Source organism: the organism of the source record quoted next, unplaced genomic scaffold (genome assembly GCF_019419815.1).
Source record: "Pyrus x bretschneideri cultivar Hongxiangsu unplaced genomic scaffold, Pyrus_bretschneideri_v1 Contig64, whole genome shotgun sequence".
Taxonomy (NCBI): Eukaryota; Viridiplantae; Streptophyta; class Magnoliopsida; order Rosales; family Rosaceae; genus Pyrus; species Pyrus x bretschneideri.
The window spans coordinates 1,935,143-1,959,710 of NW_025999803.1; the positions used below are offsets into that span (position 1 = coordinate 1,935,143).

General features: G+C 37.5%; 2 protein-coding genes across 4 annotated transcripts; both read left to right on the top strand.

Annotated features, from left to right (window-relative positions):
* Positions 1 to 2,324: 2,324 nt before the first annotated feature.
* Positions 2,325 to 2,735, top strand: LOC125472117. Its single transcript, XM_048573186.1, has one exon. The coding sequence runs from the start codon at positions 2,325 to 2,327 to the stop codon at positions 2,733 to 2,735; it is 411 nt and encodes a 136-aa protein (XP_048429143.1).
* An 11,279-nt stretch (positions 2,736 to 14,014) lies between these two features.
* Positions 14,015 to 24,568, top strand: LOC103942082 (autophagy-related protein 2). 3 transcript variants are annotated; one of them, XR_007254052.1, is made up of 15 exons: positions 14,015 to 14,393; positions 14,985 to 16,057; positions 16,271 to 16,419; positions 16,854 to 17,017; positions 17,138 to 20,314; positions 20,399 to 20,511; positions 20,634 to 20,841; positions 21,377 to 21,490; positions 22,327 to 22,434; positions 22,523 to 22,655; positions 22,946 to 23,145; positions 23,325 to 23,521; positions 23,637 to 23,711; positions 23,836 to 23,935; positions 24,296 to 24,568. XR_007254052.1 is itself a non-coding variant. In XM_048573196.1 (13 exons), the coding sequence occupies exons 1-13, from the start codon at positions 14,190 to 14,192 to the stop codon at positions 23,707 to 23,709; spliced, it is 5,913 nt and encodes a 1,970-aa protein (XP_048429153.1). In that variant the 5' UTR covers positions 14,015 to 14,189; the 3' UTR covers positions 23,710 to 23,714. The 3 variants fall into 3 exon arrangements, 1 of the variants encoding a protein (XP_048429153.1); XR_007254053.1 differs by having other exon boundaries at positions 23,836 to 23,894; XM_048573196.1 differs by lacking the exons at positions 23,836 to 23,935; positions 24,296 to 24,568 and having other exon boundaries at positions 23,637 to 23,714.

The window sequence follows — 24,568 nt, forward strand, 5'->3', positions numbered from 1 at the left end:
TCCGACGAGACTTTTATACCTTATTTTACGAATTTGTGCCAATATTAGACCTCTGTCAGTTTTTATAAACATTTTTTTGTTAAACGCTGATGTATCCAGAGACGGAACTCATTCATTAATCAAACTGAATTAAAAAATAATTAAATATATTTTTAATAATTAAATATTCAAAAATTAAAAAATTTAAAAAACTAAAAAAAAAAAAAAAAGGGCCTAAGGGATCTGACATTCCCTTCCACCCGCACCAACCCTTTTTCTTCTTCTCTTCGACAGCCACCAAACTCTTACCCGTCTCCCCAACCTTCCTCCACCACCCTTTTTCTTTTCTTTCTCTCCTCTCTCTAGGATGCGGTCTCCTTCCTCCGTCCCTCTCCCCACTCGCACTCATCCTTCCCTCACCACCACCTCCCAACCCAACCTTCCTTCACCACCCCATTGCCGCCTCTCTTCCTCTATCTTCACCACCCCACTGAAGAAACCAAAAAAAATCAAGCCCACACCCATATCCCACACCAAACCCACACCCATATCCCCTTCCCCTCCTACCTTTTCTCCACCCAGTCCCTCATCCGACCTCTCTCCTCCATCTGATTCTCCGTCGACCCCACACCTCCTCCAACCTCTCTCCTCTTCTCGACCTCTCGATTTCCTCCTCCTCTTGATCGTCAAAACCTTCCTCTCATTCCCACCTCCACTCTCTTCGCCTTTAGAGCCTTCTTCTCCTCCCTCTCTCCGTTGCTCGTGGTTGCAGAGAGAAGAGGGAGTTAAAGTGGAAGAGAGATGTGGGATAAGATAAAGAGAAGAGAGAGAGAAGGGTTGGTGCAGGTGGAAGAAAGGAAGGCCCGCATCCCTAGGCCTTTTCTATTTGTTTAGTTTTAAAATTTTTAAATTTTTAAATTTTTGAATATTTAATTATTAATAATATATATTTTATTATTTTTTAATCCACTTGGATTAATTAGTGGGTAACGTCTCTGGCCACGTCAACATTTAACAGAAAATTTGACGAAGGTTTGACATTGGCACAAATTCGTAAGATGAGGTATGACATTGTTATTTTTAAAAGTTGAAGTATGAAATTGTCGTCAGACCAATAGTTGAAGTAATTTTTTGTCATTTACCCTTTTTTTTTCGAAAGTTTTCTTTTTTCCTTTTTGCCTTTTCAAATTATGAAAAGAAATAATCAAATGAAATGCAATTTGATCCTTTGCATTTTTAAAAGGGTAAATGAATAATTTAAACTACATATTAATAAAAATATGTTTGTCAACTAAAAAAATCAATAAAATTACTATTATATCTTTTTATACTTAATTGAAAGAAAATATTAGAAATGAAAAAAATTAGACATTATAGTAATTTTGCACAGACAAATTTTTGTTCTTTTTCTCCTAAACTTCACAACCATGTCATTCTATCAATACCTAAGGCCATCTTTTACCGAAGGAGGACCAGATGACTCTTTTTAACCCTATAGCCCTCTAAGAAATTAATATTTTAATGAACAGTGTCATGCCATATGTCTTACCATCTCCAACCGAGGGGCCAGAAGGTCATAGGCTAAACATAGCCCTCTGACAAAAAACATCTCCAACCGAGGAGGCCAAAGGGTCATAGGGCCGAACATAATTTATTATTTTACTTGAATTAATATGGTTACTTAAATTAAACTACCTCAATAATTTTTCGAGATGGAATGTCAAGAATTTTTCGAGTTGGAATCTCAATAATTTTACGTCTCGGATTTCGAGTGTCACATGTCGATCTGTGAGTAACTTTGCAAAATTCTTGTGGATAAGGAATCTCAATAATTTTACGTCTCGAATTTCAAGTGTCACATGTCAATCTATGAGTAACTTTGCAGATTTCTTGTAGATATGTAATCTCAATAATTTTTCGGATAGGATTTCGAGTGCCACGTGTCGAGATGTAATTGGTTATGGATATTTTAGATAAGATTTTAATCTACGTGACACTTCTTTTCTTCAGCTTCCAATGTCCATATATAGGGTGGATATTGGCATATAATTCACACACCTTCAGCTTTGCCCTCTCCAATATCTCTTACAATTCAAGTTTGCAATGAATTCCAACTTTGGATCCTCTTTGGATTCCAACTGGGGGTCCTTATCCAATTCCAAATTGGAAGATAAATAGGAGTAGATGAGATGAAAAGATGAAGAGTCCGATGAAGAAAATGAAGCATGGTGCAATACATCATATATGGTAGTAATGGCTAGGGTCATGCGTGTGAGGCAACTGAAAAACAACCTCAATGAGGTGGCTCTATTGCTGGTCGCGATTACAAGCCACGAAATAGAAAGATGACACATCAAAATTTAATGAACAACTACTTCAACCCCAACCCGATATACAACGAAAAGGATTTCAGACCTCGGTTTGGGATGAGGCATCATGTTGTCGAGCGTTTACTTCATGATGTCCAACATGTAAATCCAGACTTTCAATATAAACTGGATAGAGCAGCCCACCCTGGTTTTTCACCTCATCAGAAGGTTACTATTGCACTTCGAATGTTGGCCTATGCCTCCCTAGCTGATGCGATAAATGATATATATGGTATGTTTGAGTCTACAAGCCTTGATAATCTTGTTGGATTATGTGACACAGTTGTTCAGCTTTACAAAGAGGAGTACCTCCGTGGTTTTTCGGGCATGAAAGGGTTATTAGATTGCATGCATTGTCAGTGGAAGAATTGTCCCACCGGATGGTAAAGAGGCTTTAGCGAAAGATCGAAAAAGCCAACGACTATGTTAAAGGCGGTTGCATCATTTGACACATGGATCTGACATGGTTTCTTTGGAGTCCTAGGATCCCAAAATGATATTATAGTTCTTGGTCGTTCACCCCTCTTCAATAACCTGATAGAGGGTAAATCATCTCAACTTGACTACTATGTCAACGGGCGTCAGTACAACTGTGATATCCTGTCCCTAAAATTATTATTTTATTTTATTCTTAACGTATTTCGAAGATTTGATTGGAACTAGTTCTTTATTTCTCCAAATTTAAGAAAACGAAGTGAGGGGTACTTTAGTCATTTCCAATTTCTCGACCTTTTCGGTCAACTCTTGAATTGGTTAGGTAGAGTTCGATTCCATGAGCGAGTAGGCGTAAACAGATCTTATTTCCGAGTCCGAACGGAAAAGTTGAGTCGTTTAAAGTTGATGGCATTTTGGTAATATTACGAAAATGCTATAAATGGGAGAGTTTTCAGAAAATGGAAGAAAGGGGTGCTGCCTAACCCGTTTTAGAGGGAATTTGATCCATAAACCCACCAAACTTGACCTGCTTGTATCTTTTTCATCCGAGCTCTGTTTTGGATGATCTTGGTGTCCATGGAAAGCTCTTGACGAGCCCTACATCTCTGTGATGTTAGATTTTCCCATTTCTTTTCCATCTTTGCAGTTCGAGGCCGCAAAGTCCACGGCTTTTCCGGCGGTTTTATCATTTTTTTAGCGATTTCGGCAATGATTTCCTTCGAGTGAGGTATGAAACTTCATTTACTCTTCATAATCTTCAAGTGGGTATGCTTAGTTTGTGCTTTTGTATTCATTTTAGAGTTGGGTGTTTAGAACCTTAGAAATCCGGTTTTCTCCGATGAAATTGAACGGTTTCCGGTTAGAATTTATCGTCGGCCTAGTTGTGAAAAGTGTTTCCCTTGTTGAGCTCTAGCTACCACGTAAATTTTAGCTCATCTAGTTAATGTTGAAATTTCGAGGTTTGTAAACCCTCCATCTTGACTTCCACCGCGTGTGGCAGTGCGTGGGATCGTTCACGAGTGTTGTCTAGGTTTCATATACCTTCTAGTGACCAAGTGAACCTATGTCTAGCTTGGTTTCCAAAAATTCAATTGTTTGGTGTGGTGATCAATTTGGACCGCCACTTGTTTGTGTGACTAACGACAATCCGACCATTGGAGTATAATGGAACCTTAGTATGTTATTCTCGAAGCATAATGTGGACTTTGGGAAGTTATGGATCATAAATCTGAATTGCGGATTGTTGTGGACCCCCTTGTTGACCGAGAGTTGAATTATGGTCAACATGTCTCGGAACGTTCTAAATAATAAAATTAGTACTATGGGAGACTTAAGTGAAGTCTAGTGGGCCTACATTGGTTAGAGAGTGACTTGAACATATGTGATATGGTTATTATCTTGATTTCTTGTATTGATATCATCTGTGAAATTTTACTTGGTCTTATAATGTGATTTTATTGAAATGTGATTATATATATATTTATATATATTTAGCCATAGACCTATGTTTATCAAACATGATTTGGCTTGTGTACTGATGATGATCGTGATATGTGAATTGACGTGCATATTCGAAAGGTGGTTGATTTACATAAATGGTATGATATGATGAAATGTGAGCGACTTAATATATGTGAATATGAAATGGTTTTATAATCATTTTTCCTATAAATTGTTAATTTTCATATTTAGCCGATGATATAGTTATATGAAGTGGGATTTGACGTGCATATTGGAAATATGGTTTGTTTTGTATGATTGGTTTGATTTGATGAGGTGAGGGCTAGTGGTGGACCGTTAACCCATTGTCATGGGGTTTGTTGTTTTGAAACATGTGTCAATGCTCGTCTCATTATTTCATATCTTGTTTCGTTGAGCTTTTATAACTGGAGTAACTTGATTCATGTGTTGTTTCATTGATTGGTGGTTATGCAATGGACTCTGCAATTCCGTTGAGTGATGGTCTGGAATCGTATCCTGGTTTGGATTCTGTTGAGTGATAGTCCGGAATCCTTGCTACTCCATTCCGCGATTTCGTTGAGTGATGGTCAAGAATCGTATCTTGGTTTGGGTTCCATTGAGTGATGGTCCGGGATCCCTCTTACTCCGTGATCCCGTTGAGTGATGGTCCGGGATTGTATCCACCTTAGTTCATTGAGTTTAGTTTGAGATAGTTGCAAAGGTGTAGGCTTTGGAGGAATTGTGTCGCCCTACTTCTACTTTCATTGTGTGTATGTGAATATGGGTGTGAGATGTTATGGTAGTTTGAAATGAACTTTTGGATGTCTGGGGACTCCCTCAGAGTTTTCAAAAGTTTGGTATTGATTTCTTATGAAATATTTATATTTAAGGTTTATAAATTATGGTTGATGGCTGATTTTATTAATGTATCACATGCTTATTTTATTGTCCCTCACCCGAGCCTCTCAGCTTATCTGAGTGCCTGATTTGCCAGTGCACCAATTCCATAATATTGGCATTGACTTTACATATGACAGGTCTGGGTAGATTATGAGAAACCGATTGGTATTTTGGTTCCGTTGAGTGGTCCGAAACCCAATGTCGATGGATTCCGTTGAGTGGTCTGGAATCCTTGCTCTTGTTCATTCCGTAAGGTGATCTTAGAATCCTAAATTCGAGTAGATGGGAATTACCCACAATAGATATTGTGAAAATAAATTAGAATCGCCATGTTATTATTCATAACCCAAGTTGGGAATTATGTAGAGTTCATTAATTAAATTCGTGAAATGATATGTTATCTCACTGATTGATTAACATAATTAAATATTAACATTGTGCTTTGTGATTCCTTGATATGTTACAAGCTATGTATTGAGATATAATGTTGGAAGTATAGTGATTGGTATGATGACGTGAAATATGATTGACTTGTGTATTGGAAATGGTTGTGACATGTGATTGAAATGCATATTGAATTGCTTGGGAGATGTAAGGTCTAGTAAATGATCGATAACCCATTGTGATGTGGATTTGTGCTCAATATTGCTTCATTTCGTTGAGTTTCGTGAATTGGGTAACTTGAATTATGTTTTGCTCCTTCGAGCCGTTGTTATGCTTCTTGGACTTCCGTTCAATTCGGTTGGGTGGTCTGGAACTGAATTCTGTTTGGATTTCGTTGAGTGATGGTCCGGAATCCCCTTTGGAGCCTTGGTCCGTTGGGTGGTCCAAAATCCCCATTTTCCAAAGATGTAGTCTTCAACTGAATTGTGTTGCTCTAGTCTTGCATTTCGACTTGTTGTATGTGTTATTGATGATATGAGAGTTGACATTATTGATTGATGTGATTATGGAATAACGTTGGATATGAGTGTGGTTATCATGAGTATTTTAGTTGATTAATATTTCTAGAGAATAATGTGTACTTTGTAAATTCTTAACTATGTTACACACTATGAAATGCGATTTTATGTGGAAAACGTGATGAGTTACGTGATGGATGAAGTGGAAATGATAATCGTCATGTGGGATTGTTATGTTGGATATCATGGTTATTGTTATGATTAGACTTGTTGATAAATGTGGCTAGAGAATGGTATTGTGCTTCATTGGTTCTTTGAAGTGATTTATGTTGTGAATTACGGTATCATGTTGCGACATAATGATTTATATATAGTTGGAAGGGAAATCATGATTTTAGGTGGGTTTGTTATGTAACCCTGAGCCAAGTAATTTCATGCTTGTCGAGTTCTATTGATTGATTGAGAAACGTTATGCCTTTCGACTTAATCGGACTGTGTTATATGTCAATTATTGTGCTTGACGAACTACGAATGGCTTGATCCCTGTCTAGGGTACGTGGGCAGTCTAACAGGGAGGTTAGATGCAGCCATAATGCATACAAAAAATAAATATGCGATTCGATTATTGAGTTGTGCTTACCCATATCCCGAAGGTGGGATATGATAGATACGGATTTTTGGTGACGTCACGTGTCAATTCTGAACGTATGTCGGGATTGGGGCGTGACAACAACATGGGGTATTACTTGGCAAATGGCATCTACCCAAAGTGGGCAACATTTGTCCAAGCAATTGCAAACCCTGCGTATGACGTTGAAAGGTGTTTTACCTTACACCAACAGGCATACTGGAAAGATGTCATGCAGATGACGCCGAAATGTGTTTTACCTTACACCAAGAGGCATACTGGAAAGATGTTGAGAGAGATTTCAGTATTCTACAAGCACGATGGAAGATCATTAAGGAACCGGCAAGATGGTGGAGTTGAGAAAATTTGAACTCCATCATGATGTCGTGCATCATATTACATAACATGATTGTGGATGATGAGCGAGATGATTATATTGATGAAAATTTGAACTCCAAATATGTAAAAAAGGACTTGTACAAAGATATATGATGGGCCTAATTTGCCTTTGAATCCAAGAACTAGTAATATCTATTTAAATAAGTACATGAGGCATCATAGGATGATACATTCGCATGCCACAAACAAGTACCTACAACAAGATCTTGTTGCACATCTTTGGGCCAAAAAAAGCATGGAGTAGACATTTAAGTTTTATGTTGTTAAATGTTTTTTTTAATGTTATTTAAGTTTCATGTTGTTAAATGTTTTTTTTTAATGTTGTTTAAGTTTTATGTTGTTTAATGTTACTTAATATTATTTAATGTTGTTTAATGGCTTAGATAGTTATAGGAAAAAAAAAGAATTAAAAAAACATATATATATATATATATTCAAATATAACGGCTAGCTGACGTCAACAAGTAGTCGTTGGGATTTAAATTGCTGGACCGGCCGGGGCTATCTGGGTTGGGCCAACTGGTTGGCTTGATTTTCCTTTTGTGGTCCACTGGGGCCCACGAACTCTTTGGCCTAACCTTCGGTTTGAGACGGTTTTCGTGTCATTTAGGGATATTTTTGGCCCTATGGCCCTCTGGCTGGATCAGTTAGAGATAGCCACTCACACTCTCTCTCTCTCATTTGCACCCACGTCTACTTTTTTCCCACTTTTTCTAACTTCCCCAATCCACTATTTTTTTTTACAAATTAAATTCAGGCATTTTTAAAATTTTGAATCACACACATAATGTTTGTACTATATCTAGTTGACATACCCCGATCGGAGTCGAGGCATGCTGGCCGACACCCGAATGTGACGTAGCCAAAATGAAGGTGATGTATAAAATATGGATAAATTTAAACGAAAGCTAGAATTTATTTAAACTAATAAAGAAAGTGCACAGTAGTAGAAAGAACCCGTAAAACATAAGTAGTTAGAGCATAGATGACAGTACGACATAAGTAAAGCAGTCAAATCTAGTTAAGTTACTTATTACACAACTGGAAATAAGCTCCTACATTTATTTGAGGGAATGTCAGAATTGCCAAAGATCCCTCGTACGCCACGGAGGATTCAGCGAGGGGCGAAAAACAGAAGGTGTGAGTGGGTAAAAACAAAGGCTTATGAAACACATTTATTTTTTGAACATACTAACCTCTCGCCGTAAAACAAGTATAGTTTCTAGAAAATAATACTACATATAAGTATGAAATCAAAGGTAATTCAACAATTATTCAAGAAACACACAGATCATAATATCTTAACCATGGCGTAAGGAAATCAAGTGCTCATCAATCTATGCTAACACACGAGTTCATGCAGAGGAATTCTAACATGAACAAGTCTGGGTGTAATCATAATATACGCTCTAGTACTACAATCGCGTGAAGATTGACGCTAGGTGCATCACATACGAGTCACAATTGCCTATTGCAACCTAAGACATGACTGGCACCTACAATGGATCCAAGTGAGTATGCGGTGCGATGTGAACATACACGTGAAGCCTGGCCTTGACCCGGGGCGAGTACTACACCGGTGCAAGCATGCATGATGAGCAGGTAAAATGTATATGAACATGCCATGACAATTTATAAATCTCAACAATATAATAACACTTTTAAAATGAAATAAAACATGGCATGATAGGCATGATATTAATCCAAAAGTATTTGTTGAAACTATAAAACTTTATATATAATATATAAAATCAAATGCCCACTCACAGATACGTAGTCTGATCGTAGCCTTTAAGCCTTGCTTGACCTCGTACCTCCACGGGATAATTCTCTTCTACATGTGAAACAACTATAGTAATTAATTAATTACGACAAACACCAAAAGGCTAGGAAAATTCTCCATAGTTTGCTCAAACGGAGGGTTTAAATATACGAAAACATTTTACACGACGTCACGGACCTCTACACATTGACCACGCGTCGCCACAAAGCGGTACACGCCCTCACGCATATCCACGCGCTGCCAGCTTGCGACCACACGCGCTGCCACGTGCTTGCACGTACTGGCAGGTCCCAATGGAATATGCTGTCAAATTTGACGGAATAGTCCATTAAATCTAACAGTGTTACCTTAACGGTGTTAGTAACAACGTGAGAATATTCTGTCAACTTTAACAAAATATTCTCCTTCTCCAATTTCCCGGTCACTGTCGGTCGCCACCGCCTGGTTCGCCAAAATCTGGAAATGGTCAAATTTTTGTAAAAACTTTAAAACTTCATATATTCCTCATTTCTTAATCATTTTCAACGTACTTTATATGGAAATGAAGCTTGGGAAGAGAAGAACAAGTTTGTACCTTTTGAAAGTCCAAAAAATTGGACGAAAATGGATTGAAAATGGCTTGAATATCTTGGCCCTAATTCTAACGTCCCAAAGCCGCATGTCTACATGTTGGCTTGACTTCAAAATTAGGTTAGGGACTCTAGAGAGTTATGTAGTTGCTTCTAAACCTTCCAAAACCTTGCAATTCGAACAAAAAATAGCCGGAGAACCTACACCCGAGTTAAAGGTTCGAGTTGAAAGCTCAAAACTCGATCATTTTAGAATTGGCTCGTACGAATGGACTTGTGGGGATGAGAGGAGTACGATATTGGTGATTTGAAGTCCGATCTATGATGTTTGATTATGGTTCTTAGTTGTTGCAAAGAGAAGAGAAACACGACATGAAAAAGAGAGAGAAGGAAAAGAAGAGAGAGAGAGAGGCAGAGTGTTTTTGATTGGACAAGAGAGAAACGGTTTCTGATTGGGTGAAAAAGTAATGGAAGAAAACCGATTGGTGGTGAGATAAGGTCACGAGACCGGTTTTTAAAATGGGAAGAATTCAGATTTTGCACAATTTAAAAGTATACAAAATGTGGCTCACCTTATCAAAAACAGTGTTTCCAACACTAAAATAATTAACACACATGGGTACAATTTTACCCGTTGTTAACGTACTTTAACTAAACATAACTTCTTCCTTACAAATCCGATTCGACTCTAACTTGCGTTCACGCATTCGTAACAATGCGTACTATTTAATTATGATAATAGGAAAAATAAATTAAAAGTCGAATAACAATGTCCACGTCAGGTTCGACTTTGCCAACAAGGCATAATCATCATTTTACACACTCAGGAATGAAATTACATGAAAAATTAGGGACGGTTCGTCACACTAGTGATTAAAAGAAATAACAATCATAGTTTAGAGTAAATAATATCATTTTGTTAAAAAGAAGAAAACATAGTTTAGTGTTATAAAATAAGTGAGCTAGAATTTTCTTAGTTCAAATGCTCATAGGCGCAAAAAATAATTTGAATAAATTCTTAATTTATTTGATACACGTATACAAGTAAAATCCATTTCTTTTTTTATATATTCAACCATGACATTTTTTCAAATCCTTCTCTATACTCACAACCATACACATACACTCCAATCCATCCCTTAAAAGGTTTTCTAAACTCTTTCCAAGCCATCAAGTTAGATTACTTAGTTTCTTTATTGAATTACGAATCTATCTTTTTCTCAATTAAATTAATGTAGGTATCAACGGTGTTGAATTATGAATCAAAAGTTTCAAAATCCTTATCTTAATATTCCATTATTTCTCAAATCCTTCTCCAAATGCACAACTATATATCCAACTCCATCCCCAAAAATTACAAAGCCTACATGGCGTACATGGCAAGTAATTAAGTTAAATAAGTCATTCTTGTGAATGTGGGTTTACCAAGAATTGAGGTGGTAGTGGTGTCAAATACGCTCCGAGGAAGGAACATATCTTGTCCTTTGGTTCTAGAACTTGAAGATGAGGTTACTTGATCACTGCGAAGTTCAATAATTGGTTCGGTTTTCGTTGTGTTGAACGAGGAGTAATTGGGGACCACCTCACTTTGCAGAAGTTGATGAGAAGACCTCTTGAGACTAAAGAATAGATAATTCTTCGTCCGTCGATACTAGGTAACCAACCAATTAGCTGCAGTGATGTTCACTAATCCAAATTGAAGGTGCTTATGAATCACTTGGTTGTTGAGTTGAAGACCCTCAATGTTGCAGAACCCTCTTGCATTTATAAAGACGAAATCCTTAGGCCAGGTCTGCTGAATGATAGAATTCTGTTAAAGCTTCGATGGTGTTCTGGCTATGTATCTAGCCAAGACCGTATGGCATATTTGCTGGAATTGTATGACTGATAAACCACATGACCGACAAACTCCTCAACATACTGTCAATTAACGTGCTTATTTTTTATTGGTGATATATCATCATTTGGTTTGCAAATTTGGTCTCCTTAATATTATCCAGTACAAATATATCCTTCATCCAAAATTTGCTGACCAATTCAATCCTTGCTTGTTGACCACCCATTTTAATCCTTTATCCGAAAGATGACATCAAATAATTAGCAACATCATGCATGGCATGAGTGATCTTAGGCTCCCAATTAGGTGGCCTTAGCATCACATCCTGTTCCAACCAATAGCTGACAAATCTTAACGAATCGCAACTCAATTTGGATTATACCAATATCCTAAATCAAATATGATTGCATTAAAACACCTTGTTTGGGTAATTATGAATAAAATATCAGGATAATTCCAACTATTCGAAAGATAATTATTATGGTTATGACAACAATAATAATATAAAATAATTGAAAATCAGTTTAATGTTACTGGTGCGATCGTTTATGACCCTGTTCATTCAATGATGTCGATTGCACATACTAATAAAATGGGGTAAATTACACAAAACTACTTTAACTATTGGTCTCACAATACTATCATACCTCATCTTTTAAAATTGACAATGTCACACCTCATCTTTATAATTTGGTCCAATGTTATACCTTCTGTTAGTTTGGCGTGAATTTCTCAGTTAAATGCTGATGTGGCTTGATCCAGGGCCCACTTTCTATTAAAAAATTATTAAAAACTAAAACAAATCATTTCATATTTTTTAATTATTAAAATAATTAAGAAAAGTTTAAAAAAAAAAAAAAACTTCGGTTCGTTCCCTTCCCCCCTCTCCTCCCTCATCTTCATCTTTTTCCCCCTTCCTGCAACCCAGAAAAAAGAAGGAAAAAAAAACCCAATGGCATCCACCCTCGCATCCACCCTCCACACCCACCCTCGCACCCACCCTCTGCACCTAACCTCGCACCCACCCTCTTCCCCCCACACCCTTTCCCCCCATTTTCTCCATGCCTAGGTTCTCCACTCGCGGAATCAGCTTGACGAAGGTTTCCCGATTCCACCTCAACGGGATTTGAGTTTTTTTTTTTTTTGGGTTGCAAGTGGGGGAGAAGAGGGGGTTTGGGGGTGGTGGGGGTGGATGGGGGAAGACAAATTGAGGGTGGGTGCGGGGGAAAGACAAATTGGTTTTTTTTCTTTTCTTCTTTTTTCTGGGTTGCAGGAATAGGGAAGAAGATGAAGATGGGGGAGAAGAAAGAGAAGGGTTGGGGGGGGGGAGGACGAACTGGGAGTTTTTTTTATTTTTATTTTTATATAACTTTTTTTTATTATTTTAATATTTTTAAAATATTAAATGATTTTTTTTAGTTTTTAATAATTTTTTAATAATTTTTTAATAGAAAGTAGGCCTCGGATCAAACCACGTCAGTATTTAACTGAGAAATTCACGCCAAGCTAACGGAAGGTATAACATTGGACCAAATTCTAAAGATGAGGTATGATATTGTCAATTTTAAAAGATGAGGTATGATAGTGTCGTGAGACCCATAATTGAGATAGTTTTTTGTCATTTACCCAATAAAATAATATTGGATCCAAACAGAATGTGATCTCTTATGGATTAAATTCGTTGAGAACTAAAAATAAGAGAAACAAGTTTTAGACAAGATAAAGCATTTTTGTTTTTATTTTTTAAAGATGTGAGAAAAAAAAGATGCAACTTATCATGGAATAATAAGATTCTTCACTTTATCGTTTTACTAAAGCTGACTTAATGCGGAAGAGAGTTGGAGATAGACAACACCCCAACGAGATCCTCTTCGGATACGGATCCTAAGAATTCGTGAATCGTGTCTGTTTATCGTATATCGTATGGTTATTTTTTATTATGTACTGTTTGTGTTTAATTTTAAATAAAAATATTTAAAATAATTTCTGATCGCACGATGTATGATGAACAAACGGATCCCTAAGATCCTCACAAAGAGGATCCTTATTCGACAACACCAATATCATATACTATATTTGGATAATGTCAAATTTTTTAAATTAAATTTGTAAATCAAATGATTTGGTTGTTTATAGTTGGATTATTACTTAAGTATTGATCAACGTGCTTATTTTCTATTTGTGACACATTATTGGTTTGTAAATTTGGTTATATATTTATGGCCTAATTGGTTTTATTAATCCTCATGGTGATAGGGTAGTTGAAAGATACTCACTGTACTAAAAAAAAAAAACTAGGGTTTAAACCCCTGTGGTGAAGTCATTTAGGATTTAGGCTCAAAATTGAAAATTCAGATTCCTTTAATTATTAGCACATAAGCCACACATATTAGACTAAAACGAAACTTTTTGCTAATTGTTAGCACATGGAGCACTCTCTGGTAATTGTTAGCACATAAAGCTTATATGTGAGATTAACTTTATCTTTTCACATGTGTGTCTCATGTGCTAACAAAGGGAGTTGACGAAATTTTAATGTTGGGCCTAAATCCTAACAAACTTCATCACATGAACTCAAATACCACATTGAACCATTAATCCAATTAAGCCTCAATTTATATATTCCCGGAAATTACGAGCCGTGAGAGACCAGAAAATTGAAAAAATAATAAAAAAAAAGAAAGAACAAAAATTTGGTCACCGTCACTGTCGTTCTTACACCTCATCAAAATCAAAACTCAAAAGCAATATGCCAATATTCTTGTGAAAAATCATGAGGGTTCGACTTCGACCTACCAGCCGCCCTAATTCCAAACGCGCCGTTTCACCCTTCTAAATTCCCCTCCCCGAACCCTAATTCCACAAATTCTTCTCAATTCCGAATTCGTCCGCCCCTGCTGCTGTCGTCGTGTTCGTAGTCGGCGGCCATGTTTCCGTGGAACATCGCGAAGTCGGCGGAGGCGATGTTCTCGCGGTGGGCCGTGAAGAGAGTATGCAAGTTCCTGTTGAAGAAGAAGTTGGGGCAGTTCATATTGGGTGACATCGACGCCGACCAGCTCGATGTCCAGCTCTCCGAGGGCACCATTCAGCTCAACGACCTCGCGCTTAACGTCGATTTTCTTAATCAGAATGTACGTACGCACGTTTTTCTGCGTTTGGTTTTGGTATTAACTCGTGTTTGGATGCCGAGAAAATAAAAGAAAAATACAACTATGGTACCATTTTATTTCTTTCTGTAAATATGAATTTTGCCCCACTTGAGGTGGCTGAAGTTTGAAACCCGAATTCGTTAGTCTTGGTTTGAAAATTGTTTAGGGATTTTGTGAGTTTTAAAATAATTCGGTACGAAGCTGTGGTTTTGAAATATCCAGAATTCAGTTATAATGATAGGAATATGAATACTGTTTTTGTTAGCTGGATGTTATGTGAGTTTTCGATATAGTCTCGGTTTGAAAATTGTTTAAGGATTTTGTGAGTTTTCAAATGATTCGACGCAAAGCTGTGGTTTTGAAATATTCAGAATTCATGTTATAATGATAAGAATATGAATACTGCTTTTCTTAACTGGATGTTATGTGAGTTTTCAATAACTGGGGTAACTTGCATATTAAGTTTTGGTGGATTTTAGAGAGCTTTTGTACTTTTGTTAACTGCGTCTTAAGTTTATACATGAAATTGTTAATGTTTAATTGTGTCTTATGGCCAACTTTTTTTCCCCACAGTTCGGTGCAGCAGCATCGGTGATAATAAAAGAAGGATCTATTGGCTCCCTATTAGTTAGAATGCCTTGGAAGGGCAAAGGTTGTGAGGTTGAAGTGGATGAACTGGAGCTGGTGTTAAATCTGTGCGCAGAGAATAACACACCAGCTAGTGCCGAAAGTTGCAACCTGGATAAGGATGCCAACCCAGGGACGTTAGATGGTGACATGGCAGACGATGCTGCAAAATCTGCTTCCAGGGATGTGCATGAAGGTGTTAAAACAATTGCAAAGATGGTAAAGTGGTTTCTCACGAGCTTCCACGTAACGATAAAAAGGTTGATTGTTGCATTTGATCCTTGTTTAGAGAAGAATGGAAAGACATTAGGGTGTTCCTCAACCTTAGTGCTTCGAATTTTAGAAACAGAATGTGGAACATGTGTTTCTGAAGATGATAGTCAAAATTCTGATGCAAGATTTGACAACTTTCTTGGGATTAGTCAATTGACCAACTTTGTCAAGTTTCAAGGAGCATCGCTTGAGCTGCTTCAAATGAATGATGCTGACAATCAAACATGCAGTCCATGCCAGTCAGAAAGAACATTTGGCGAATTTTTTCCAGGGTGCCGTCCACCGGGTGCCACCACTCCAATATTGGTTGGAAAAAGAGGGGGATTTTCAGGGAATATAAAATTAAGCATACCTTGGAAGAATGGGTCTTTAGACATTCGTAAAGTAGATGCAGATGTTTCTATTGAACCTTTAGAATTAAGATTTCAGCCCAGCACAACTAAATGGAGTTTACTTGCTTGGGAAAAATACAAAAATCTGGTGAAAGACAAGAGCAATCATAAGCCAGCGGATTCTGTTTATCTTGATTCAACATCTCACTGTATTTCACCAAGGTCTGTTTGTTCGACAACAGATAAGGTGAGGCCAAGTTGTGGTAGTTTTCCGACTGAATCATCTTCTTTTACCCTGCAAGAATCAGTGGCTGAACCTCTGCTGCCTGGGTCACATCTTATATTAGATTGGGTACCCTTTTTCATCCATCAAAATAAAAAAGATGGTATTGAAGAACTTGATTTTGGTGCAAGGTTAGTGTCATTCTGTTTTGCTATCAGTGTTTTTATCAAGGAACCGCAGTTGACATAACTTTCAGAGACATCTAGGGTTGTTTAGTTCATTAATATTGAGTATTTTGTTGTCACATTGAGTATTGCTGAACGTAACATTTCATGTTACAAACTTTATACATCTTATTTGTCTGCATCTCGTATTCTCATTGTCACTTTTTGGTCTTTTTGCAGTGTGGATCAGTTTTTTGAATGTTTTGATGGAATGAGAAGTTCCCAATCAGCATTAGGTAACAGTGGCATGTGGAACTGGACGTGTTCTGTTTTCACTGCTATCACAGCTGCATCGAGCCTTGCTTCCGGATCTTTGCATGTTCCACCTGGTGAGTGCAATATGAACCCTATCAACCTAGAAGTTTTAAAGTAAATTACTTCATTGCATATCTATTTTAAACTATTTTGGGTAAATTATTATATAAAAAACTGAATCAATAATCATTGAAATGTCAGGAATATTTGTGGTGTCAAGTTGTTGTACCCAGGTTGTTGAACTCAGTTTGAAACTTTGCCTAAAATAGACTGTATGTCTTAATTGCTTTTAGATATAGGATATCTTACATTTCCATTTGGGATGAGCATGGAAGAAAGTTAAAAAATATGAGAAATATAGTTTATCTTCTGGAGATGTACAAGCTCTTGATTTGTAGAGTCTTTAGATGTTACGGTCTCTGATATGCTAGTAAATATTTCATACTGTGCATCTTTATTTCCTTCTAGACATTTGACACTGGAATTTTTTATTTTAATCTGTCTACAGAGCAGCAGCATGTTGAAACAAATCTTAAAGCAGCTTTAGCTGGGATTTCTGTTGTCTTTTCATTTCAAGATGAAAAGCAGAAGCATTTTTGTGATAATAAGGTGGTTGATTCAGATGTTCTGTACCTAGGTGCAGAATGCCGAGACATCCTTCTTGTTACGCAGGTAATACCTGTGCTTGGGGTACATTTAGATTTTGAGTTTGATGTCTATGATTTATACCTGTTATTTGGTTCTACGTGATTGTCAGCAACACTAACTTGAAACATCTGATAAGGTCCGCAGGTATGCCCCCAAGAGATAAGGTTCAAAGGAACAATGGAGTATATCGAGGTTGCTAATTACTCAAGTTACGAAGAAGATACCTCTGAGTTTGGCTTTCAAAGGTCTAATACCAATATTAACAGCCATACTCTTTTGGTTCAACATCTTCAAGCTGATGTTCAAAGTGTTCTTCCACTGCTTCCCTCATCTTTTGAAGATACAGTTGTAGAGGTTCCATTTGGGTATAAGGATGTAGTCAGAACTACTTTACTTAAAACTTCAGGTGTTACTCACTGTCAGTTTACTGTGAGTTCTAGTACTTCAAATGGGAGTTTATGCGGGACATCATTTTCACTGAAACTGCCACATTTTGTTTTTTGGGTGGACTTCTCTTTGCTAAATATGCTATTAGAACTGTCTAATGAAGTGGGAAAGCCTGTCAAAGCGAATGGTAATCAGACTGAGTTTTCTTCTGAGTCCTCTAATAAGAAGCATGGATCATCTCATGGGGATCTTAGAAGATCTTCTAGTCGTGTTAAGACCTTGTCTTCAACAGAAACTCAGCGAGGTGATATATTGATTCCTAATGCAAGGATAATTCTCTGTTTTCATGACAAAGGTGGTAAAGATGTTAGAGGCTTCTCTTCCTGGGATCAGTTTATTGCTCTTGAGTTTTCTTCGCCATCAAATTTTAACAAAGGTGTTCAAGACCATGGCCCAACTTTAGATGCAAGGTCAGAGAAAATGTATTTTTCAACAGCCACACGTTCTTTACATTTGAATGTTGGTAATCTGGACATTTTCCTCGTCAGTCCTGCAAGTAAGGATAATGCTGGGATCAGCTCTGGAAACAAGCAGAGGCATACATTTGCTGCAAAAAAAATAATGTCCGCCAGCAACAGTACGGGCCGTCTATCTGTTATTAGTATGCTTTGGCAGGAGGGTTATGTGACTGGCCCTTGGATAGCAAAGAAAGCCAAGTGCTTAGCTGGTTTTGAGGAATCAAGGAGCATTTCTAAATTTGTCGGCAAAGATCATGAATTTGCTTCAGTATCTACTATTAAAGATCTGCAAGATTTGAATTCTCAAACTCAACAGGAGATTATCTTGAGCTCCTCGTTTTCCCTACATGTTTGTCTACCCTCTGTTTCAATAAATTTGGACTATTCTCAATATAAAGGTTTATATTGTCTATTAGATCAAATGTTAAATGACTTAAACTCGGACTGTGATTCAGTCAATTTTAAGGAAGCATCTTCCGCATCCCAGACATCTATCCTTGTTAGATGTGATTCTGTTGAAATTTTGATTAGCCTGGATGTGAAGGAGATTGTCAAAAGCTCAATACAGAGTGAACTTCCTGGGTCGTGGCATCAGCTGAAACTGAAAATTCAGAAGCTAGATGTGCTGTCTGTCTCCAATATTGGAGGTGTATCAGGTGCCGATTTTTTCTGGCTGGCCCATGGTGAAGGTAAATTGTGGGGTTACATAACTGGTATTCCTGATCAGGAGTTTCTTCTGATTGCGTGCAGCAACTCAACAATGAAACGCGGTGATGGAGGGGGCTCTAATGCATTATCCTCCAGGCTAGCTGGTTCTGATATTGTACATTTGTGGGATCCCAAAAGTTTTCATGGTTCTACGTCTGTAACTGTCAGATGTGCCACAATAGTTGCATTAGGTGGTCGCTTGGATTGGGCAGATGCACTATGCTCTTTTTTCATTATTCCTTGTGAAAATGAAGCGGAACAGTGTAACAAAAAGGATGAATTTAGTGCACCTCGCAGATCTTCCTTTGTTCTTAACTTGGTTGATATTGGATTAAGTTATGAGCCCTACCTCAAGAATGTGGTGGTCAGGCGTGAAGCTTCAGATTCTGAGCCTAATTCTTCATCTTTCAAGGAAGAGACGGGTGAGGAACATGTTTCTTGTCTTTTGGCTGCATCTTCCTTGAATCTTTCAAACTCAACCAGGGCAGGCTCAGTAGAAAATGATTACAGAATAAGAGTGCAAGATCTTGGACTTCTCCTCTGTTTAATGTCAAAGCCTGAGGATGTTGGTGGCATTTATAGTGCAGTACATCTTCACAAGATTGGGTATGTTAAAGTTGCCAGGGAGGCACTGGTAGAAGCAACTTTGAGAACTAATTGTAATAGTGGCCTTCTCTGGGAGGTAGAATGTTCAAAATCTCACATCTATGTGGAAACTTGCCATGACACCATGTCCAGTCTGTTTCGTTTAGCTGCCCAACTTCAACAGCTATTTGCCCCTGACATGGAGGAATCAGTCGTGCATTTGCAGACTAGATGGAATAAGGTACAGCAGGAACAAGAGAGCAGAGGTTTTCATGATGAAGCAAGGAACTGTGGTAGTGATCCTTTACAAGCAACTTCTCAATTGCACACTTCTGGTGCAGTTACAGAGAGTGAAACTCAGTTGGTTGGGTTAATGGATGAGATATGTGATGATGCATTTCTTTCGGATAAGAATCAGACCTGCCATTCTGAGTCGCAAATTGGTATCTCATTTGATCAAGACCTTGGAGAGGCTCATTATTCCAGCATTGCAACTCCTGATATTCTTTCACTTGGTGCACCTTATAATGGGTCAGTGCCTGAAGCAGAGTTGGAAAGTAGTCAAACATCATTTCTGCAAGAAGGTAATGTTCTGGAGTTAATAGAAGGGTATTGTTTGTCTGATTTACGGCCTCTCTCGGAATTATCTGCCAACAGACAGTCATCGAATGAGATTCTAAAATGCAAATCCAAGAATTTCATAAATGGAGATGTTGGAGGAGATAGTAATGGATGGTATGGTACTTCCATTAGCATTTTAGAAAACCACATTCCTGAAGCATGTGAAAATAGTGTGAAACAATCTGCCGAAGACAATCTTCCTTTTACTGAAGGTATAAAGTGCAATGATTTTGGAAAAGCCATTGGACGTGTACTTCTTAAGAACATTGATGTTAGGTGGAGAATGCTTTCTGGGTCAGACTGGCACGATTCTAGATCAACTGGTCAGCGATCAGTGGATTTTAGCGGAAGGGATGCTACTGTATGTTTAGAGCTTGCACTATCCGGAATGGAGTTTCAGTATGACATTTTTCCCGTCGGTGGAATCTGTGTATCTAAGCTCTCTCTTTCAGTTCAAGATTTTTGTCTATATGACAGCAGCAAAGAGGCTCCTTGGAAACTGGTAAACCTGCTATGCTTTCACACGAAAATTTTACTTTTTGTGCTTTACAGAGTTGATTAATTATTTATCTTTTTTGTTTGGAAGGTACTTGGATATTATCATTCAAAGGACCGACCTCGAAAATCATCTTCGAAAGCATTCAAGCTGGACTTAGAATCTGTCAGACCAGATCCTTTAACTCCTCTTGAAGAGTATCGGTATTCCTTCTGCTTTATATTATAATTAGTGTACGGTTAAGTTGGTTGTACAAATCTGCTTAGGAATGATGGTGATTTAACAGTATTATTCGAGTCTTGGTTCTTATATTATTTCCTTGTAGGTTACGTGTTGCACTCCTTCCCATGCTATTGCATCTTCATCAGTCCCAACTTGATTTTCTCATTAACTTCTTTGCGGCAAAGAGCTCTTCAACTGATCATTCTCCGGGTGGTCATCATGATGCTGATGGTTCAAAAGTCTTGCCGGTAAAAAGTAATGATCTTGCAGGGCATACCATTGAAGAGGAGGCATTTCTTCCTTATTTTCAGGCAAGTTGTTTCCTTGTCCTCACTGGTGTGCTTTGAGTTTTAGCTTTCAACCTAGTTACAACTTTATGTGTGTTTGCTTGGGAAATATCAGTCTTGCTTCATTAAGCCTTTTCCCAGTAAAATGGGTCATTTGCATGCTTCCTTTTTTGAGACTGCTGAGGTCCTCAAACATGTATTACCTCAGGGCATGTTCAAAGCCAATCCCCATTATAATGATTATATCCTCTCTTCAAGAGGGAAAAAAAAAAGGGAATGGGAAACTAGTGAAATACAAACGAAAGAGTGGTATAGGCTGTGAGTAGATTGACACTGATTAGTTGATGGTTCCTTATTACACATGAGCATAGCAAAGCAGCTGACATCCAATTTGTTGTCTTTGCTACCTATGCAATTCTAGGTTGCTCTGATTATGTCAATTTTCAATTTGCGATTACATAATTTATTTTATTTTTAGAATTTATGCTTTGTGATTTTTCTAAACGATAATGTGAGAATACATGTTCCAACTGCTTACATTTTCGTTTTTCCCCTTCAGAAGTTCGATATATGGCCTATTCTAGTTCGGGTTGACTACAGTCCCAGCCGTGTTGATCTGGCAGCATTAAGAGGCGGGAAGTATGTTGAACTTGTAAATCTTGTTCCATGGAAGGTGAATACTTTGCTTCTTATATTGAACATTATGAGGTTTTGTACAAGGGTATAAAAAGGCTATACTTGATACTTATTTGTCATCATATATCTGATTGTGAAAAGACACATGAAGGATACTATGCTTTGCTCCTGGTATTGCTTCCCATGATATTTTTTTGTTCTTCCATGTAAACCATGACTCCATGACTCCATGATTCTGCTGCTTGTGTTTGTTTGGCATTAGTCTTCCAACTTTTTCATTTTTCCTATCCAGTATGCGAAGTTTAGCCATTTATCCAAAAAATTTAATGAGTCTTATCGTTTTTGTCTTTAGGTTTATGCTTCTTATTGTCCTATCTGTTAACTTGAGTTCAAGAAGTTGGAGTTTTAGTTTTCATTTTCTTTTATAAAAAATCTTGGAAAATTTATGTATTACCATATACTGCAGGTCTGAAATTCTGGAGTGAATAAACAGAAAGGTTTCAATAAGCCCACTCGATATAAATGCATATACCACATGCACACACACAGGCAGATACATGTTTTTCTAACTTTAAAAACTTAACGAAGTGGGACATAACTTTAAAAAAACTTCAAAGAAGTGCGATGTTTATTTAATGTGTAAGCCATTTTTATTTTTCTTTTGTTACTCGGTGGTATTGTTCATCCTTATTATGCTTCTCTTTCAAAATCTTGTTGTAATAGAAACTAAATTCTACTTGTGCTAGCGAGTTTAGTAGTCCAAACCCTGATATCTAATTATCTGATCTGTGCGTTCCATTGCATGCGTTTAAATTTTCTCTTATTGAAATTTACCGAGGAACTTATTGGCCATACTTTCACAAATAAATTCAGGGCATTGAGCTACAGCTTAAGCATGTTCATGCTGTTGGTATCTATGGATGGGGCAGTGTATGTGAGACAATTATAGGAGAGTGGCTAGAAGAGATTTCTCAAAATCAGGTTTTAGTTGCTTTACCCTTACTGTTTTGGAGTTCTTCCCCCCTTCAAATGCTAGTGGATTTATAACGAGTTTTCTTTAATAATGTAGATTCATAAAATATTGAGAGGTCTTCCAACAATTCGGTCGTTTGTAGCAGTTAGTGCTGGTGCAAGGAAGTTGGTTTCTTTGCCAATTGAGAGTTACAGGAAGGACAAAAAACTACTTAAGGGAATGCAAAGAGGTAAGTTGAGTGCATTCAAATGTTTTCCTTCTGTAACCTGTGCATGTCAGTTTTGGGCGTTTGCGTTTTAGTTGAAGTATTTAAAAAAAAAAAAAGAAACAATATGTAGCTCTTAATTTTGATCGTTGACTCAAGGTTATATCTAACTTCAGTGTCAATTAACTGAGTTTAGATAAATGAGTACTTTCTGGTTATTCAACAGTATATAAAGGCATGTCGTCACTTGTCATTGGTACATTGTCAATAATTAAATAATTTTTGGTATCCGTGATGGGGCTACTTGCTACCAGGTACAATTGCATTTCTTAGAAGTATTTCTCTTGAAGCTGTTGGACTTGGAGTACATTTGGCCGCCGGGGCATATGATATTTTGCTCCAAGCGGAATATTTACTTACAGGCATTCCTTCTGCGCATTGGTCTGTACCACATAAAATGAAAACCAACGTTCGATCTAATCAACCTATAGATGCTCAACAAGGAATTCATCAGGTGAAATTTTCAACCTTGGAAGTTGCTTGCAAATATTTGGAAATAGTTGTCCTAAATTCCCAATACTGCGGGGAACTAAAAAATTAGTTCTTTCAAAATTTGAAATTTCAACCCAGAGCTGTTCTGTTGGCTAAAAAGAAAATGATCCTGAAAACAAGTTATTTGTCTTTCTTTGATAGGCTTATGAAAGCCTTAGTGATGGCCTGGGGAAATCTGCTTCTGCCTTGATACGGACTCCTTTGAAAAAATACCAGCGTGGAGCTGGTGCAGGACCAGCTTTGGCCACTGCTGCTCGGGCAGTTCCTGCAGCTGCTATAACTCCTGCTTCTGCTTGTGCTAGTGCTGTGCACTGTGCTCTTCTTGGCTTCAGAAATAGGTCAGTCTTGCATTTTTTATTTTGTTTTGTTTATTATGACAATAAAGAATATTTCAAAAATATATTTGACACATTGATTTCTAAAACATATTTACTGTGGTGCTTGTGTGTGCAGCCTTGATCCTGAGCGTAAGAAAGAGTCCATTGAGAAATATCTGGGTCCCCCTCAACCATGGGAACAAAACTAATGGTTCGAATGAATAAATTCTGATTAATACTGCTATCTTTCAGCGGAATATTTATTGCATATCCATCACATTGTACATCCCAGATTGGTAGCTTACTTTTTGTTTGTTGTTCTTTTATTACTTTAGGTGATTAAACGCACGACTGAAATCTTGAACTTCCTGTATTCCTGGAGAAGAGGAGATTGGTAACGCGCCATCTGTTCTTGCATTATAACATATGTATCGTGTGAGTTGAACTTTCTGTCCATGTTAAATAAAGTTTTTGCAATACACGTTTGTGTGATTGTGTGTTTTTGTGTCTCTCAAATCGGGTGTTAATTATGAAAAATAATGATGTCAGTTGCTCATGACTAAGCCTTTATAACTATAATTTCCGATCGCCTTTGTTAGACAACGGGAAACAGAGAAACTGCTATATTAGAAATATTGTCTGTAGCTATTAGCTGCCGAGGCACCTATTGTTATGGACAACATATCTTTAACTCAGCATGAACCTGGACAGATAATCTGTTGTCTATACGATTTCCCTTTTTCATAAATGTGGCTTGATTTACAAGGTAGTTACGTGCAGTCTTAATGGTTGCAGGTGTACAGTTACTGGAACTATTTGCCGGATTCTTTCCATCAGAACAAGACCATCTGGTAGTTCTGTACAAAATGTAAATTTCCAAATAGTGCTCATAATTCTTAGCATACCCCAACAGACGTTGTAGATATGGTGTGCGATTGGCTTAGTTAGGAATTCTTTTAAAAGGCATCAAGTGTGTTGCTTTGTGTTTGTTGTAAATATTTATTCAAATATTGTTTCTCAACGGGCAAGGTTGCTAGTCAGGAAGATTTGTTGTGCCTTTGTGGATCA